This window comes from Aulostomus chinensis, chromosome 12 (genome assembly GCF_037954235.1).
Source record: "Aulostomus chinensis isolate RoL2024-O1b breed Wild chromosome 12, RoL_Achi_v1.0, whole genome shotgun sequence".
NCBI lineage: Eukaryota > Metazoa > Chordata > Actinopteri > Syngnathiformes > Aulostomidae > Aulostomus > Aulostomus chinensis.
In genome coordinates, this window is record NC_141331.1 from 16,193,701 (window position 1) to 16,214,400 (window position 20,700).

At 42.2% G+C, this 20,700-nt stretch overlaps 1 protein-coding gene across 8 annotated transcripts in view; it reads left to right on the plus strand.

Moving 5' to 3' along the window:
- The window catches only part of myo16 (myosin XVI), a 120,488-nt gene that overhangs the window by 72,172 nt on the left and 27,616 nt on the right, over positions 1–20,700 (plus strand). For all 8 annotated transcript variants that reach the window (XR_015118737.1, XM_086220506.1, XM_086220507.1 and 5 more), the window contains exons 15-27: positions 129–246; positions 703–850; positions 2,155–2,272; positions 5,953–6,070; positions 6,660–6,731; positions 6,911–7,052; positions 8,053–8,125; positions 10,626–10,778; positions 11,897–12,097; positions 14,011–14,086; positions 15,665–15,861; positions 17,120–17,200; positions 18,675–18,880. Coding sequence is in view for 7 of the 8 variants with exons in the window: in XM_086220506.1 (XP_086076632.1) it covers positions 129–246; positions 703–850; positions 2,155–2,272; positions 5,953–6,070; positions 6,660–6,731; positions 6,911–7,052; positions 8,053–8,125; positions 10,626–10,778; positions 11,897–12,097; positions 14,011–14,086; positions 15,665–15,861; positions 17,120–17,200; positions 18,675–18,880 (1,703 nt within the window). In the remaining variant the exon portion in view is untranslated. The remainder of the gene's footprint in view (positions 1–128; positions 247–702; positions 851–2,154; positions 2,273–5,952; positions 6,071–6,659; positions 6,732–6,910; positions 7,053–8,052; positions 8,126–10,625; positions 10,779–11,896; positions 12,098–14,010; positions 14,087–15,664; positions 15,862–17,119; positions 17,201–18,674; positions 18,881–20,700) is intronic.

Here is a 20,700-nt window from a genome sequence, read left to right on the forward strand (position 1 = left end):
CATGCTTAAGAAATCTGAAGAAACGTAAAGGTTCATGTCATCATTTTAGGAAGTAAAGCCACACCCCTCCCAGTTGTGAAGGTCATTCTGAAAAAAAATAGGCTAATTTATGTTGTTGTTGCTTTCAGGTGAACTGTATTCTAGAGGCTTTTGGTCATGCAAAGACTCAGAGGAACAACAACTCCAGCCGTTTTATCAAGCTGTTGACTATCCAGTACTGTGAGAAGAGGAGAACACCTCTCAGAGGTAATTTCTCTTAATGTCACCACGGAACTCATTTCATTTCATTTTTATACACTACAGTTTGTGTTCCATTTGAGAGAGGGCGTCACAACATTGTAGTGATTTTTCCAAAAGATTTGATGGCCGAATTTTTTTTTGTTAATTTCAAAAATAAAATGTTTTACCGCATCTCATATTTGTCAACGGAACAGGCAGCATCTTTTAAAGTTTCTGATAACAGGAAAGGTAAAAAGATTATTAACATAAATTTACATAAGTTTATTTGAGGTACCACGCCACTGTGTTATGGTGTAGTTTTCTTTGTAACACCAGCAGGGGGAAGTAAAGGCTCATCAATTCGTGTGTTGAATTTGCAGCACAGCTCGTGTTATTCTATCCAAGATAATTACATCAGTCAACACTACTGTACTATTCTACTGATGCAAGTCTCTTGTCAATGACTCTATCCTGCTGTTGTAGCTCACTTGTACACCTACATGCTAGAGAAGTCTCGTCTGGTCCACCTGCCTCCTCACCAACGCAGCTTCAGCATCTTCTACCTGATGGCTGAAGGGCTGCCGCCTGAGGAGAAGAGCACACTTTACCTCAGCAATGTCTTGGCTCATAGGTACGGACATGTTTGCGTTCATATACGTATTAATACCTGAAATAGAAAAGTAAAAGAAGGTGGGATGTGGGTCACAGCAGCTGTTCAATAAACTACATACATTTTTTAAATATTGCTGCTCAGCTACCACAGGTAAGTGAATGTGACAATGAATGCTGTGAACAGCTTTGGTACAAACATGCTTATAAATGCAGCTCACTTACTATTAACACAGGTGAAGCGCTCACATTCTATTATTCTCTCCAACCATGTCAACAATTCACTGTGAAAACCAAAGTCTAGCCAAGTACATCTTAATTTCTAGTCTAAAAAAAAATCCACTTAACTTAATCAAAGACAGAAAGAAACAAAAAACCTCCTTTTCTTCTATTTTAATGTAATGTGATGTAGACTGTAGACCTTCCAGACATGCATTTGTAAATTCTGATGACATTTAACACGACGGCTTTGACTTGAAGGCCGTGCAATGAAAGGTAAACCTTGCTGAAAGGGAGAAATGAAAATATGTTAATGTCATAAATATCATTCATAAATTATCATTCATCTCATATGTACAAAGTCGGTTTAACAGAGACAATCGTAAAGCCTGGAAGAAGTCAATCTCCTCATGTCAGATGAGAGGGACAGTGGTTATTTAACGTGCTATGGGCCACTAATTAAAGTGTCAGTGCCTGAAAATTATGCAGTTCTTCAGTGTTCGAGCAACAAACTAAAAAAAATCATATTTTTTTGTCAGCCCCTGAGCTTGAAGTAAATTAACTTAAATTCATTTGTCTGGAAGTCAGTTCCATTGCAGCCACAAACGGAACTATTTAAATCCCTTAAAAGTCAAACAAATAAACGCTCATGTTTATTTACTGCCGTAGTGTAGGGAATGTTCTCGAAGATTCACTCAGCCATCGTGTGTGTGTGTGTGTGTGTGTGTGTGTGTGTGTGTGTGTGTGTGTGTGTGAGTTTTATTCCCTCCAGGTATAAAGCATTTGTGTCTGTGGAAGCATTTCTCTTCTCTGATTTCTGTCGCTGCTTGTGTTCATGCTCTTATCTGTAGAGTGACACCGTGGCTGTTAGCTTTTGTGGTTTCTGACCTGAATGAGGCTGTGAAGCACCTTTTACTCCTCTTTTGTCACTCTGAGTCTCGGGGTGTGAGATCTGGCCCACCGTCTCTCTCATCTCTACCTAACACAGCTTTTTCCATCATGTAACTACACAAAATGAGTCCTGATCACGATCATCTCTCATGCCTATAATGATATGTGCATTTATTTTGTTAACATATTGATCCACGTCCTCCATCTTCCCTCCAGGTATCTTAGTGACGGACTTCCAGGAGAGAGCCCTCCAGTAGCTACAGCCTCTACCCAGAGCAGAGAGCGCCTCACAGCAGTCAAACAAGCTCTGCGAGCTCTGGGATTCAACAAACAGGTATTGATGGGTGCAACATAGAATTTTCTGATGAGCCTGACCAGTTGAAGGTTATTGACAGTGAGGATCATTCAAACTGTTGATGTTGCAGACTTACAAATGTATTCCTCTATCAAGGATGTCCCAGTTCAGGGGCTTAAACTGCCAACAGATCTGGCTTCCTTAAGGGATGTAAAGGTTTATCAATACCTTCACTTAACGCAGATCAAAACTAAATGTGCTTGGGATCTATTCACCTATTTAAGTCAGATACTTCAAATCTTCTGTTCAGAGTTTTTTCCCAGGAATAGATGATAGTTCCAAGTAATTTCACAAATTTACAATGGTCATTCACACTCCATTCACCGACTCCGCCATTTATTTCCTGAAAAATCCCTGAAATTGTCTCAATCTGCCCAAAAATGTAGTGAATAATTCCTTAACTCGTGCTTCATCTCTCTACAAAGTTCCCTGAAAATAACCCTGGTATTGTTTGCTTAAACATGCTGACAGAGGACCACTTGTGACCGTACACTTCCAATTAATATGGATTTTTAAAAAAGTGTTGTTTTTCCTCTGTTATCAGTCTCATCCACCAAATTTAATGGCTTCTTCACACCGCATACATACTACATATGTCACACCAGCCTGCCCTTTACTCTGCCAGCCATGTCCCCAGCTCATTATCAGGTTCTGTTCTTAGATCCCCAGTCAGCATCTGCCAGCAATCCACCATCTAACCTTTTAATCCAGCACTGGTCAATACACGCGGGCAAGGAATAAGAGAACAAATGAACAGAGAAGCTGATAGTGGTTGTAACAAGAGGTAGGTACTGGATCTAAGAACACGAGAAACAGAAGCTGAAGCGATAGAACACCTACTGGTGTGTGAAACTCTCATCAGTTCATACCCAAAGGTCAATCATCAATAACTGTTCCTCTCTGCTTTTTCCTCTCTGTCCATCACCTCTCTGTGTGGTGTTAAGAGTATTAGCTAGCGATGGGTATGTGGATTGGTGCCTGGATTGTCAGACCCCCATAACAATTTTTTTTCCTGTATTTAGTTGTGCATCATTCATTTGTTTAACATGACAAATAAGCTAAACAGAAGAAAAGCTGTCAAACTACCAGGATAATTTACCCGAAAGTTGTGCTGTTTTGTATTTCCAAGAGTTGCCGACTTCAGTACCAAAATTAACACAACAATCTGAACCCCAAAAAATATCTAAATATATTGTCACATTTAGGCTGCACGGTGCTGCAGTGGTCAGCACTGTCGCCTAGAAGGTTCCAGGTTCAAGTCCCGGCTCCATCACAGGGTCTTTCTGTGTGAGTCTCCATGTTCTCCCTGTTCCTGTGTGGGTTCTCTCTGGTACTCCAGCTTCCTCCCACAGTCCAAAGACATCAAGAGAGGACGAGGCTGATTGATACTCTAAATTGACTGTGAGTGTGAATGTGAGTGTGAATGGATGTCTGTCTCTATGTGTTGGCCCTGCGATGGACTGGCGACCTGTCCAGGGTGAACCCCGCCTCTCGCCTGTAGATGCTGGGATAGGCTCCAGCCCCCCCGCCAACGACGACGATATTAGTACATATGTGTATATTTATACAGTATAACCCCACACACACTTAATACCATTGTGTTGAAATATAAGATGCCCCCATTTTTTCCTGATGTATTTCCAAGAAAAAAAACCCTGTCTTCAAATCACTACAATACGGTAATCCATGAATCAACCTTTCATTCCCTCACGTGTGCATAAAAAGCATTATTTTATACAGTAAAGAAATAAAGGCCACATAGAGTAGTGCTGTGGTTTTACATTTTAATCCCAGTGAATTAAGGAAGAGTATTGACAGGAATACCGATGGGCAGCACCATACCGGTATTGATACCAGTGTCAATAACAATAGCCATCCCCAGAGTGAGACAGAGAATAATGCCTGTGTTTTTCTTGTAGCTATCAGCTCCAATATCCTGCCAGGAGAGAGTACAGACATATTCACACACCCCGCCTCAAAGTCAAACATCCCCCTCTCAGATTCACAGTGCTGGGTAATGGGGTATTCCATTAAGTGTCCTCTACTCAAGGGCAGAGAGGAAGCTGGAGTGGGATCCAGGAGGGCGGAGGGTTGATGCGTCATGAATAGTGTGTGTGTGTTTTTTTTAATGTCATGCTTCCTTCTTTTCAATATGTTATAGATTGCTTCGTCTACTTGTCTCGTATTGACAAAAATCTACTGAAAATATAGAGCAGCGTTTAAATCAAGTAGAATGCTGTAGAAAAGTACTTGTATGTTTTGTTAAACGCCAACTTGATTCTTGAGATATTTTTGCTACTCTAGTTTTTCCCAAATGTTTCTAAATCATGACATTTGATGGGAGCATAGCCAAACTCATTGTTATATTCTTAAACAAATCTATAAAGCTTCAGCTTAGCGGTCTGTGAAACATCTTTATTCGTACATACAGTGGGCTTACTGTATCTAAATTCTAAAAGCTATGATTCTATTTACAGCAGCTGTCACAGTCAAAAACCTGTTCAACTTTGAGACTTGTTTGATTTAAAATGATGAAATCAGAACTCAACATTTGTATTTCCAGGAACAATTTGATGTAATGTAATTTATCAACTAGTGCAGTATTTCCAGGGATGTGAGGTTGAGGTCATTCCACGTCCTTTCCTCAACCAGGCACCTGTCACGTACAACCACCCAAAAGGTCAAACGCAAATGTTGCATCCTCTAAGTGCACTTAAGGTCAATACACTTAATGATACTCTTCATGGAACCTATGTCAGTAGTTAGCTTATTTTCATTTGATAAACATAATCCTCCCTCTTCATCATTGAAAATTGTCAGCAAATAGTATTCCAATAACAACAGCTAGTAACAGTGAATTGGAGAAATGTAGCCCAGCAAGGTCACATGATCAGGCTGTTTAGTTAGGACCCCCTAGTGGCTGCAGGGGCCCTAAGCAGCTGTGTAGTTGGCCTGTAACTACACAAACATCCACATGAGACAACCCCTCAAGAAACAGCAACCTTCTCGGCCCTGCGCCTTGTATGTGTAACTCCCTCTCTGACCACCTGAGGGCTCTACAGGCTGTTGATGGTTTTGAAAAAGTAAGCCCATCAAACCTGCCTTTGTAGCTGAACCTTTACTTCGCTTTCTTGTGGTTTTGCCTGCTAAATTTTTCAGTCGTCTATCCATCCATCCATTTTCTGTACTGCTTAACCATTAAGGGTCGTGGGGGGCAGGGTTCCCCCTGGATGGGACTTCTCACTCGTGTGACCTTTAAATATATATCACGCTCGCTGTTCGTTTGCCTTTTATGTTCATGTCTTTATGTAGCACTTTGAGGTTGTTGTTGTTGATATTTTATCGAGTATATCTTTGGAGAGTGATAATGTAGGACCACTTTGATTATTGTCCAAAAACAGCAGAATAAATTTGGCCTTGATCTTAGAATCAGTACTTATTGGTGCGTTAACTTAACTGTTGATTTCAGATGTTTCGTGAGATAAACATTAAGGGAAAAAAACCAGCAGATCCTCAAACTTATTCATTAAAACCGAGTTGTATTCATAAACCCAGTGGTTTGATTCATTCAGAAATGAACTTTCCATTTTCAACCAGTTAGTTCCACCAGTAAATATTTGAGTACCTAACCTACACCCCCCCCCCCCTCTCTCTGTCAGGAAGTCGATTCAATATTTATGCTGCTATCTGCTGTGCTCCATATTGGGGATCTGCGATTTACCACGTTGACAGATACCGATACCGCCTTCCCTTCTGACCTGCAGCATCTGGAGAGAGGTTAGTAACTCTTGTCACATGAGTGGTCATCTAGCTTACCTCTTTGCTCCTCTGCCTCGCTTCTGTGTCTGTTAAAGTTGAGCTTGGCTGCTTTCCAGCACTACCTAAGGTCCACACAGCCACCTGTTTGGCTAGCCACATTCTATGCCACAATGTTACCATGGTGAGGAGGGATTCCTGGTATACATTCACTTTCCCATTTACTGAGCTCTGTGTTTTCTCCCTCATTGTCTCCCTTTATGATTATGCAACTAATACATGTGCCTCTGTGAACCCTGACTTCTATGAGATGGTAAACAAATGACATCAGCGGCTGAGCGGGAAAGAAACCAGCGTTGTCAGGGAGATGTGATGTCACCAACAGTATTCTGGGTCGCCGTCACCATTTTTTTTTTTAAGGCTTTTGCTCCAAAATCCACTGATGACTCGTTGCTGCCAGCTCAAGTGATCGATTATACAGCTTTAGCAGAGCTTGGCAGCATTAAATCATCATCATCAGGCGGGGAGTCAACACCACCACCTCACATTTCAGGTTTCATCATGTTCTTATGATGTTTTCATCCTGTTTGTCACTCACTCTCATCCACAGTGGCTGGATTGTTGCAGGTGTGCTGCAGTGACCTAAGCACCGCCCTTACCTCCGATGTTCAGTACTTTAAAGGTATCAGCCTTCACTATCACTCGATCCTCCGTTTCTCCACACAGAAACATATCAAATGACTCATCATAATCACGAGGACAAGCACAGGAAAAAACAACAGGATACTGATGTTTCACTTGTAAAAATAATCTGGGGATTGTGCTAGAATTTGTGTGTTCATGTTCCTTTTTGTGTGTCAGGTGATATGATCATGCGACGCCACACTGTGGAGATGTCACAGCAGTACAGAGACCAACTAGCCAAGGCCGTCTACGGCCGTCTGTTCAGCTACCTGGTCAACAGTATCAACGACTACCTACAAGGACAGGATGACAATATTGGGTGTGTGTGTGTGTGTGTGTGGGTGTGTGTGTGTGTGCGTGCATGTGTGTTTGTATGAGCATTTGTGTACTTTTTTTCAGTGAAAACCTCCATAAAATAACCACAGTCATCACACACGAGCATTAGCTTATTACTACTAGTACCACCTACTAGTTACCAAACATGTGGCCTGGTTTCAGCTTTTTCTTTTTGTGGACTTCAGACTTACAAGTTGAGATAATTTAACAACAGCATTTTTGCATGACATAACTATTGATTTATAAATTATTTATTGGAGCTCATAACACAAACAATTAGTTCTCTCAGTGGACATGAAGTTGTCATTTGATTGGTGTGCTTGTAATTTAAGTTGGGTCTGGAGCAATCGGACAGCAAGCCCTTTGCTGCAGTCACCTAAAACATGTCGCCTCACGTTGTGGAAAACTGCTTAAAGGACCCTATGGAGTTTTGTAATAGTTGCAATTGCATGATTCCAAGCACAAAAAACTATGTATATTGGACACTGAGATGGAAAATACTGAACAGCGTAGGAAATATGGAGGACACACCCAAGGTTTATGTGGAGGTCTCTTTCTCTCTCTCTCTCTCTCTCTCTCTCTCTCTCTCTCTCTCTCTCTCTCTCTCTCTCTCTCTCTCTCCCTCACACACATACACACATACACACACAAACAAACATACCCAACGCCCCACACCCGATACAGGTGAAGGCCATGAGATCCTTGGGGTTGTTGATGCTGTGAAGTCTTATCACACTCAGACAGATAACACAAGTTTTATCTCGCGGAATGTGTTTGTGCTTTACCTTGTTTACACACCAACCTCAGAATGTCATAAATTTGTCAACTGCTGTCTCCATGGCTTAAACCTGTCAAATACGTCATGGCCCACACTCATAAACACAAACACTGCTAGTTCTTATCACAGTGGCTCAAGCAAGAAAACAAGTTGATCCCGAAGTAAAAGTGATATCACATAGAAACATTCCTTTTTTCTCTTCCAGTGACCCTGCCTTAGAAATTGCAGTCTTGGACATCTTCGGGTTTGAAGAATTTCAGAGGAATGGATTTGAGCAGGTGGGACATGACTAGACAATCACAGTCTATCTAAAAACTGCTATTTCTTCTGTTCAAGCAACTATAAATAATCCCACACTCCTCACAAGGCTGCCCCACACATCCGTCTGAATAGTGACATGTGAAGTCTTCAACAGAACTTCATCAAATCATTAAAATATTTACAGTTATCTATTTTAGCCGGAACATTTTCGTTGTCTGTAATTGTAATGAATGAAGCGAGGTCTATGGCAGACTGGAGCAGGATTGTCCTCAAATGAACTTGCACAATGACAGTCTCTGTTCCTCTGCCAGTGAGCACGTCTGCTTCAAGGCTGGAAATCTTTCATTTTTTTTTCTGCAGTAATTCATACTAGATTTTTGATTCAACATCAGAGCTTGATCAAGCGAAGCTGGCGACAACTGTTTCTATTTTTGTATGTACAAACGTTTGTCTCAAGTCTTGTGTTTCTCCATCTTGTAGTAGTACACTGAGAGTTGTTATTTTCCTCCTCCGGCACTTGCTGAGGACTGATTCAGTGGGTGTGGTTTACATGTTGCTAGGTCACCTGGCTGCTTCCATTGGTGCGTGAACGTGAGCATGGTGATACAGCATATTTACCGGTGTAGTGTACCAGGGAATAAATCATTGAATTCACCAAATTTAATTGAAATCTTGACTTTTTCCCAGTTCCCAGTAAAATAATGATTTTTTTTTTTTCTTGGGCAGGCAAATCACCTGTGTTGCTGCTGATTTGTAGGGTTAGATGCAGAAATGTATGTAACTTCCATAAGATATTAGTTTTTTCAATATTGATGTGTGTGTACATGGATGGACCACAATGATTGATATATTTTATGTGTATATGTGTGCGTGTGCATAGTGTTAAGAGTACAGTATGTGCAGCTCTATGAAGCTCACCTGTTATGGGCTGTAAATCTGCTGTGTGGTCATCACACAAGCGCTGTTAAAAGATGACTGCATTGTAATACCAGCAGGGATCAGTCAGACAACTGTGTGTTTCACTCTGTCTGCGTGTGCGTGTGTGTGTGTGTGAGTTTGTGTAGTGAATTATGGTGTGATTCATAGTGCTCAAGAGACTAAGTGCTTATTTCAGCTAGTCAGAGCTTACGTACTCTATCTACGGAAGTACAAGTCTCCTCCCAGCTTTTATTAAGTCCAGTGTGTGTGAATGTGTGTGCGTGTGTGTGTGTTTGTGTGTGTTTGTGTGTATGTGACTCTGAGGTTAGAAGCCTTATGCGTCCTCTAAAGGTTTCTAATCCAAACGGAAGCAAGGAAATATGTATGACCTTTCGATCTGAGGTCACAGAGAGAAGGAAAAGTTCCAGAGAGGAGGGTTACACTGAGGAAGACAAGTCTGGCTGTCTCAGATTCCATATTTACCGCCCATTAAGATTAGCCAGCCTTAAATACTTATATCATCTGCCACCCACAGGCGAGAGAAGAGACCCAAACAAACATGATGATTCTACACTACTGTAGACATGCAAACCCTCTCTCTCTGGCATGTTTGTACACACACAGGCGCACTCCACATTCACAGCATGATCAGGGTCATTAACGCTTGTTAATTAGAGCTGTATGTGTGTGTGTAGATGTGTCGGGAGGGGGGTGTTGTACCTGCTCAGCACTTTGCTAATGAGCTAACTCAATCAACCACCTGCTGGGACTAAGCCCGTAATAGACAAGACGGGCTTGCAGACAACGAACAGACACACGTTGATGACAGGAAAACAGGAGTGTTAGTGGCCCGCATCGCAGGTCAGCAGTTCTCCATCAGTGAGTGTGAGCGGCGGGGTCATGGCACGTCTCTGAGAAGATCACATGATGGTACCTAAAGGGAAAATTGAATCTATGATCACTACATGTACAGCAGAGGACACCTTTACATCAAGTGAAAGTCAAAGCTCTCTAGGTTTTTTAAAAGTACATCACTTCAGCTTATTTCTTGGCACGATAACTACACACACAAGAGTCTTGATTTATCACACGGCTGCCTTCTTGCTGCCTTTGAGCTTTTCAGTACACATCAATCAGATGGTCGAGTTGAAAAAAGGGACATCTCACCATAAATGTTACATTCCTGGAAAATAACAGTAAAATTCCTTTTTGTTCTCCTGTTTTTGGGTTCAGGAGAAGTTTAAGCAGGCCTGCTGTCCTGTGTTGTTCCACTTCATGTCCTTACTTCCCTCAAAATGCATCAAAGTCACACTTCCCTCCAGAACTCAACACACACACACGACAGACAAAGATATTTGTTTGCGTCCTCGTTGTGCTGGGAGCAACTGGTTGACTTCTGGTTTAGGAGTTCATGTGTCTCAGTAAGGACACATTGTCCATCTGTCAGAACTGTGTATTCAATGTAAGAGGATTCTCTGTTCATTTATGCCCCACTGACCTCCTTGTTCCTCGAGCACAAGTCAGCAGCTTCTGAAGGACCATGGCATTGAAGTTTGCAGGTTGAGATGTGTGTCTAAGTGTATGTTGTGTACGTTCCAGCTGTGCGTGAACATGACCAATGAGCAGCTCAGGCAGTATGTCTCTGAGGTGCTATTCCAGCAGGAGCAGGCTGAGTGTCTGCAGGAGGGCATCGCCATGGAGACCCCGCGGTCCCCCGGCAACCAGCCAGCTGCTTTGGACTTCTTTCTTCAGGTACTGTAATTTACTGGTTGACACCAGTCCAGTCCAGTTTTATCTCTCACACAACAACATTGTGAGCCTTCCAGAAATGTTTAAATCAAAGTTGAAAATAATTCACAGATAATCATAAGGTAGATTATCTTCTAAATCAGCACCGTTCTACTTTTTCTTCGAAATTACTTCCAGAAGGAGGTTATAGTTTCACCCTTGTATGTCCGGCATATGTAAAAATGATCAGGCTGATTGTCACCAAACGTGGAAGACAGGTGTCGGGTCAGAGGAACCCATTAAATTTGAGGGCAGATCCTTTAAGGATTGTGAAAAATAGCTTTTTACCATTGGCCTTGATGCCTTCTAGTTTAAGCTCTACTTAAGTGTGAGACAAATGAATATCTACATTCAAAGTGTGATGTAGGTGTCAGCAATCAGGGTTCATCCTTGGGTCTGTTTTTTTTTTTTTTTTTTAGTAAGAATTCATTGGAGGAGCAACATTGAAGGGGGCAGACTTCATAATAAGAGAAGAAATGAAGTCACAGCAGTATACTCATTTGGCAAAGAAAGTAGTGATAAACATACCTGTGACTAAAAAAACGTGTGGATATGTCTCCCACATTGCCAGTATGGTTCAAGCAAAGTCACTGACAAGTCTTCCTAGTCAGAGGCCTAGTTATGTAATCGCTGTTTTCTGTTTTCATTTTTCATTTTTCACAAGGAGTTAGGAATTAAGATTACACTCTTCTGAGTTGGTTGGAATATAAGGGAAAGGTGCATTAGCAAGCTTAAGTCACTGTGTTTTCATGGTTCAGAAGTTAGTACTGATTTCTCGATTGTGCCCTATTACCTTTGTTAAAGTTTGCCCTGTCCCTTCCATCCCGTGTCTCCTGTTTTTCTTTACTATCATCAGCAATAATGGTCAGAATGCGAGAAAAAAATCTAAAGCAAAGGAAGATGAGCGAATCTATTTAAAATCAAAGTGACTGCTCCACCCTTGGGGGGGAGGGGGGGGTCTATAAAAGTGTCATAAGGACAAAATGTATGACTATTATTATATAGGGCGCTTTGTAAACACGACTGACATAAATAATAATGGCAGTGTCTGTTTGTCACCCCCCCCCCCCCCCCCCCCCCAGAAGCCTCAGGGGCTGCTGTGTGTGTTGGATGAGGAGAGCCAGAGCCTACGGCCTGCTGAGCAGACCCTCTACAAGAGGCTGTCAGCTCAGATTGACTCCAATCCGACTCAAGGTGTCTCTTTCACCACAAAGGATGGAAACGGAAACCCCCCTCCCAAAGATCAAGGGCCAGCCTTTATCGTCAGCCACTATACAGGACAGGTCTGTTTGATCTGCAGTAGTTCAATCAGGAGAGATCCTTTTGCTTTAATAAGGTTTAATGCAAAAGGCAATAAGGATATTTCATTGCAAAAGCGTGTAAAGTGAACCCTGTTGGAATAGTTGGCGTAAATAAGTAACATCTGACACTGAACCAGGTGCTCTGTGAAAAGAAGCAACCGGGAGAGAAACGACTGCGTTAATAAACCAGGAAGAGTCTGATGATTAGACCCCATGTTTGCGTCAGAACGTAGGAGGTTACGCGTCTCGGTTTATAGGTTAATTAGCATGAAAGCTCGACTTTGCAATCTACTGTAACAGTCTGAGGTAAAAAAAAACAAAAACCGAGAGAGGCTTCATCGTCATGAGAACTGAATGATGCCTGGACTGATCTGCTGTCTATCAGTCAGGTGCCGATGATGGATTCAAAGAACTGATGCAGTACCTTGGGCTTGAATAATCTTTTAAGCACACCACAAGGAGAGTAAGGATGAGTTAAAGCTGCTCAGCTCCTTCAAACCAAAGGTACATTACAACTCAGTGAAACCTGGTTGAATCTGACCAGGAGATGGGGATGTTTTGTCCTGCATCAGTGATAAAGGGAGGTGGAAGAGATAGACAAGGCCAAACAGAAAATGGCAGGAACGAAGCCCAACGGCTTGGAACTGAGGAGCTTCCTCTCAAGATCAGAGGCCTCCACCAGGAGCTCATCCAGCTCTGCCTCCTTGTCTGAAGGGTTTTCAGTCTGGTTCAGGAGTTCCTCAAAGTGTTCCTTTCCCATGGGGATGTCAGCACCTCCAGTCCTCTCCTTACGCACACAACAAGCTCTGGGGACGTTTCCTGATTCACCTCTGATCAAGAAGGCTGTTCCTCCTAGTCACAACCCCTCAGGTATCATCATCTTCGCCCACATTTGGAAATCCACCTGCAGAACTATGGCATCATCTGGCAGTACTAATTCAGGACACCACCTTTGGACTTCAAGAAGGCCAATTACTGAGTCAGCTATAGGGCATCTATGTGCAAATTACACAGGAGAGAGATTTCCTACTTGGGATGCCTTTAGTCTCTTTTGCTCTGCAGGGAGAACTGGAAAACACTGATGCTTTGCCAGGCTCCACATGAGTATCCCTGCACCCACTTGATGCTATTCATTCTGGACACCTCCAAACAAAGTGTGGTGTGTGGGCAGGCAAGCTTAAAGATATCTGGTTGTCCTACCAACCTCACCGGCTCCAGTTCCTCCTCTGTCAGAAAATGACAGTCCTTGTTCATAGTTCCAGTTTGCCAGTTTCTCACCACCCCGAAGCCTTTCTCTTATTTTCCTGGATAACCCACCTTGATACACGCTCATGAAAATCCTCAACCTTGATATTTTATTGCAAATGCATTTCAGTTTAAGTGCCTTGAAAAGCCACCATGAGTGTACAAAGTTTAACTGGAACTCTACATTTTAACAGAACACCAGTTTCTTCTCATCGAGGTGTCCAGAAATATGACGCATGAATAAGACATGCTGATTCGCTTTGAATAATTTTTTTCATGTAAGACTGTTTTTTACATATGTGATCACTCTCTCTATGTTGGAAATCTGTCAATTGTTTAAAGGTCAGCTCTGTTGCACAACTATTCACTGACAAATAAGAACTCTTGGGACAAAGATGTGTTGCAAGAATTTTGTTGAAAGTGAAGGAAGTGGTTAAAAGCAGCATTCTTTTTACATTTGGAAATCATGTTTTTCTCCTGAAAAGTAAAAGTGGCTGCTGTTTTCTTTAGGAATGTCACACTCTTCACCAGAGAGAAATAAGTAGATTAATATGGTTGTGAAATTTAGAGGTGAAGGGAAATTATCTGCTAACTTTTTTGATTCCAAATAAGATAAGAATGAATCTGTGTATGATTTTTATTCCCTCTAGATTGCATATGACCTCACAGGATCACTCATACGAAACAAGGATGCCCTTCCTCAGAACATCTTGTTTACAATGAAGTGTAAGTACTCAATGAAAAACATGCATCTGAGCACATTGTGGCGTCGGCACGTACTCGATCACAAAGATGCACTCTTGTCTAAACTAACAGTGCTCAAAACCACTCTTTGTTTAAGTGCGGTTGTGTTTGCATGTGTGTGTGTTTCATCACACATGCAGCAGACAGCGCCGTCTGTGTTGTCTATTAAGGTGCCAGATGTGGGGTGTTGTGGTTCGCAGGACACAGGCAGCCGTTGTGTGACTGCCAGGCTTGCTGTGCGTCCAGCAGTCTAATTGCTATAATTTCCATGATGAGGCTAATCTTCTAAAGGCTAGGCCTTCATTCACACTTGGCTGTTGTCCCTCCCTCTGACCAAGTTGATGCCTTGATGCCTTTCAACTGCTAACACTCAGCAGGCATTCAGATTGCAAACAGTCTTGCATTCAAACAATGATGGGGACACATTGGTGGGTTCTATAAGGTACCAGTGAGACAAGAACTCTAGTTTCATTAGACTGCTGATCAGATGCCAAACCACTTTATGGCTGTTTATTATGCCTGAAACACACTGGAGACATGCGTTACATCGGTGGTGCGTAGCGAGGTTTTAAACAGCTACAGTGGCTCTGATTGTTCTGTATGCCCCACAGCACAAACAGCCGTTTCTATGGAGATGTTATTCTAAATGCCTGGAGGACCGCATGGTGGCATGATGTGAAAAAATAAACTTGCTGCAAATAAACAGAGATGGTTACACATGTCTTGCAGTAGGTCAGCGCAGCTGCTCCAGTAGATGACGCCAATTATTGACTGCAACAATGGTCCCTATGCTCATGTTAAGCATTGCAGATGGACCAAGTGTGTTTCAGGTACAGTTACAGGACTTGAGGACAACTCTCAATCAAGGGTGGAAATTTAAGTCACAGGGTAATCCACCATAGTGGTGCACTTACACGGATATGCTAGCTAAAGCAGCAGTTTGCAGGATGTAGTCATTTTGTGTTGCACCCAAAGCTGCACCAGTTGTATTTCTGTTTTGGCACCCCGCTGCACCACCAGACTCACTGCATGTTGTTACTAAGGGTTAGTGTTTGTATGAACGTGGCCTTACACTGGTACAATGTGTTTTCTCCACATGGATCCCCTCCCCACTTTAAGCCTTTAAGCTTATAGGAGATCATGGGATCTATGTAAGTGATTGCTTTAAATGAAAAGACAATTACCCTCGGTGCTGTGTGTAATTAAGTCCTTAAATGAGTCTTGGATGACTGTTTGTTTTTCTTTGCCTGCCATCACTCTTTCCCCTCGTTTTCTCTCAGCCACACATTCTATATGTTGTTCGTCTTTCTGAAGGGAGTCGTTCATTTTGACTGCAGCTCGTGTTGTCAGATGACATGATCCATTGACTGACTGTTTATATGGAGCTTCACTTTACACCTCCTCCCAAACTCCCTTGATACATCTTCACTTCATGTTTTATATCCCTCCCGCTTTCCATTTTTTCTTTCATTATTCACCCCCGCCCCCTTATTTCCACCAATGCTGTTGCTTCTTTTCACCCTTGTTTTTCCCTCCCTATGTGTGCTTTGTGCCCGGCAGCCAGTGAGAGTGTGTTACTGCAGCAGCTCTTCCAGTCCAAGCTGACTCAGACTGGTTCTCTGGTGCCAGCAGCACAGGGCCGTGTCGGACTGAGGGGGCCTAAAGCTGCTTTGTTGCTCCACAGGATGCCATCAGCCTCCCTTATCAGTGCCAACACTGTTCCCCACCAGCTCCGGAGGTACCACGACCTTACCAAGGTACAGAGCACAGATCGCTGTGTTCTTACTGTAACACACATGCAACCATTCTGGATCATCGAAGGATCAAAGGATGTCAAGCAGATGAAATGTTTCGCCTTGAGACTTGAGTCCCACATCGCCCTCTCTATGAGACAAATCAATGAGTTGAAGCAAGTTAGAAACACAACCGAGAAGCTTGTAGTTCCAACTTGACAGCTGACCACTGTGCTAATCGATGAATAAACAGAGATTGTATTTTTGGAAGAAAGAAAAAAAAACAGCAATCTAATTTAAGCTACTTCCCACCATGGGCTATAAATAAATCTCTGGGAATTGGATTTGTTTGTAGGGCCCTGCAAGGACATCCACAAACACATGATCAGGACCGTGATTAACCATTTCTCATGACATTTGACCATCACACACCTGAGAACAGACTTGTCCATACACCAAGTGTCCTTATTTAGTCTATTGTCCTGTGTTTCAGCCTCTGTTTCATCAGCTGTAGTGTTTTGGAAAGCATGTTGTACTTGTGTAACCTCCTGGGGGGTCCTGCCTGCTGTGTCTGTGGCTCATTAGCCATCTAGAGCAGAGACTTACATAAGAAGCCTTTCAAGTCCCCGATCCGTCCCAGCAGCCTTATACGGTAATATTAGCTAATATTGCAGTAGTACACTCATATAAAACAACCAGGGACACTATATGCCATAAGCTGTTAAGCATGTGGAACACAGTAGGTGGGACGGACAGAGAAACGGATAAGAACATGTTCTGATCAGTACCTAGAAGAGCCTGACCCATACAGGATTTTCCAGGCTGATTTCTATTTAAGGGGTTCAATTTGAATAGTAATATATCAGCCAGTAATCACTTTTTTTTAACAGAAACACGTGATATAAACATTTCATTTCCACAGGAGAACGATGCATTTTCTTTCTAAGAGATCATGACTCTTCATTGGAAGTGACAGCATGCTATTCACATGAATCATATGTGTAATTAAATTTTCTAAACATAATATTTTTAAACTAGGACTTCCAGTACTTTGTGCAATATAATTTGTCATATTTACAAATTTAATCATGATTCAAATAAATAAATGTCACTTGGGTAGTCACACCATATTATGGGACTTGTAAGTCACATCCCGGAAAAGCAGCGCAACCCTAATTTAATGATAATATTTGAACAATTACATTGTAATGATACACATGATCACAAAGTAAGTGTTAGCACTGATTTAATTCTTCTCATATTCATATCTTTTCATTTCCAGATTTTAAAGAAGAAAGGTTCAAGTTCTTTCCTCCAGCGGCTGGAGCGATGTGGGCCCATCACTGTGGCGGTCCAGCTGAGGGTAACAACCCTTCCCCTCCACCCACAATGCAGTTTTAGTAAAACAGCCTCAGGTTTAATACGAGAGCCTTCTGTTGTTATGACACAAGTCCAAATAGGTGCGAATGAGAATGGATGAAGTTTGCGCATCAAAAACATTCCTCCATTATAACCGTGGTAGGGGGCTACATTGGTGGGTGTGTATCACACTGGCAGAGTTTCAGGAATGTATCGATGTTTTTTTGAGTCACGCTGGTATGTAATACTCCCGAAAGTATTATACAACCCTGGAATGTAACCATGGAGGCAAATATTTTCTGTTTTTCAACTATCTTTCATTGTGACACTCTTGAGGCAGACACTTGAATGCAGCATTCATATAAACTAATCCACAGGGAATGCGTGATTGCATGGATGTGATCGCCCAAAGCAGCGCTGTGTTGGATGACGCTAAGCCAGATTCAGCTTTTTTTTCTTCTTTTTTTTGCTGATAGCCCTGTGTTGTTTTGTCAGAGCTCGCAGTGTTTACTCCGCCTGCATTGCCCTGTATAGGACAAGCATCCTGGCCTCAGTTTATCCTGCCCCCCGCTCAGTGCATACCCCAACAGAGCTGAGAGAAGTCTCAGGCCTCCTGGAAATGAAAATTAAACTGCATCTTAATGAGCAAACAAACATACTGGTGAAATTCTGTTTTCTTCTGTGTTTATTACTGTTATGACGAAAAAAAATGCTGCAACGTGTTCTTATTTAGCATTATGACACGGAAGGAAACAGACTTTATTTAAAAGTCTTACTGAGTCCAAGTTTCCTACTTGAAGAACCTGTATGCATTCACACCAGATTTTGGATCCGCGCAGGGATTTGGTGATGAAACTCAGGGTGTTAATCAAGACTGGGTACTACGTGATTTCATTACCATATAAAGCAACAATAATATTCATATGGTTGATGATGTAAGGAAGCAGAAATGTGGCTTAGGAGAAGTTTGGTTTGAATGAAAGCTGTGTGTGTTGCACAATCTGAGCTGTGGGCCTGTGGTCGACGACGAGTCCCTTGGGGAACGGCAGGGAAGTAGGATGAAGAATGATGCTGTACCAAGCCAAGCATGAAGCCCTCTGCATGAATGAATGAACAATGGACAACAACCACTATGTGTGACGTGTGAATGCATGTTTTGAGTGTGTATGTGCGCACATTTGGTGGGAGGAGGCCGATGTGAATGCTTGCAGTGACGTCCAAAGATGAGGGTGAGGTGTTGAGGATCGGAGGGCAGACTGACATCAGTTTGAAGAGAGGCAAAAACACAGATGTGGTTGCGTGCCTGTGGAGGATATTTGTATGTTGTGTGTTGGGTGAATCGGAAGCATCTTCAAGGTTAGAGAGAAGCCTTCCCTCTCTTCTATGCAAGCAAATCAAACATCATCATTACTCAGAGCACAACATTGTCATTTTGGCTCCGTATAATAACACGATTCCTCTCCCTTTCTTTCTCGCAGAACTCACTGTCAGAGATGATCAGTAAGCTGCAGGCTTGCACTCCTCACTTTGTGGAGTGCGTGCGCCCCAACGGTAGCGGTCAACCAGACACTTTTGACAGCTTCCATGTGTCTACCCAGCTGCAGTACATCGGGGTGCTGGAGATGGTGCGCATGATCCGTTATGGATACCCCGTACGCCTGTCCTTCTCAGGCTTCCTCAGCAGGTCAGTGTGAACGTGTCAACCATGCACAGCGCTGGAACCGTTAGTATGCTGAATCACACACTTCTCTTCCTCAGCCTCCTTTTTAAGGGAAAGGGCCTAAGTGTGATGGATGCCTCTCTTCCTCTCACTTCAGCTGATCTCTTGTTCAGATAAATGACACTCTCAGCAGGTCACTGTGATCTCTGTCACATGCCAGCCTGAGCAGCATGTTAGCGGAAAACAGCGTATGGCATCGAGTGTATGGATCACACACTCTTGCAGACTGACATAAGCATCAACAAGTCTCAGCATCTCTAAAAAGCTCAAAATGACCTCAGCTAGGCTCATATGGTGGGAGGCATTGCAGTAAATGAATACCACTATTGCATTTCTAATGTCAGCCCGACACACACACATTAACCAGTCAGTTGTGTCTAAGGTCTTCATATCCCACGCTTCAGTGTTTGTCACTAGGCCTCTTTACTACTTGTTCCCTTCTCAAATTGCTCCTTGGCTCCGTATGAATTTTCTTACACTGTCACAAAGTTGTTTTTCTGGTGTTTTGCTGAGAATCTGAGAGAATGATGTGCTTCTCTCACACCGCCACCTCTTTGGCATTTCCTCTCCATCCCTCACACTTGGGCTGTTTGTCTAAATCTGTTCCTCTCATTCTGAGAACCAAGTCTTTACTTTTCTCTTTCATTTTCTCTCTCCCTCTCTCTCCCTGTCTCCTCTCTTTCTTTCTCTTTCTCTCTCTCATCCTTTTCTTTCTTGACCTGTCCTTTTCTTTTTGAAGATAAAGGGATTAACATGAACATTCCTCTCAGATAATAAAAGAGGACAAAGCTGGTCACATGACCACCACCAACCCCCCCCCCCCAAAAAAAAATTTTCCACTACCCTGCTGTAAACATCACATCACAATCTCCTGTCCTAGACGTTCCAGCTACATTTCTGATAGGTCACTCAGAAAAATTATAATCAAAAACATGTGAGGTCAAAATGTTTATTTTAAACTCTTTGTTTAAAGCGGACCTTTTTTAGCATAGCTGGATTACTGGGCCAGCCTATACATAAAACTTCCCCTTAAAAAAACAATGTCATACTTCCAAAAAGTCAAATAGATTCAATTGAAAAAAGTCACAAAAATATGGTCAATTAGCACACCTCAAGAAAAGTAGACATACAGACAAGATACACACTTATAGTCACACTGTCATTGCCTTGCATGGGGCGAACACACTCATTATGTGTAGAAATTATATCAGCACATCATCAGTATCATTGTTTTGGTGCTCATTTTTTAAATATGTGATGGCCGATATCCACTTTGCTAAAGTCTCTGTTTCTTTACTCATCAACTGTCATTTATTATGAGAAAACAATGTTGTTTCTATGTAATTTACAGACCTTTGATAATTGATATAGTTTACATGTGTTTTCAGCATGTTAATATCATATCAATTTGTTTTCACACTGATGATATCACATCAGTAAATATTGGGTTGGAGATTTAAAAGTATTGGCTTATCAGATGTTTGCAAAAAATCCAATATTGACATTGTTTTGTCCCCACAGACATGCAGTCTCTCAACTTTAAAATGTAAAGTTGAGATCAAAATGAAGTTTGGAGATGGTGTTGTCTGGTAGATGGGTACTCAACACTCATGTGATTATATAGTAATAACAACTAGATACTCATGTGTCCCACCCCTACTTTGCACACCCTTTCTCAGACCACATGGATCTTCTAACACTGCCTGGTTGGCATGATGAAACACATGCAATGTATGAATACACACACACACACACACACACACACACACACACACACACACACA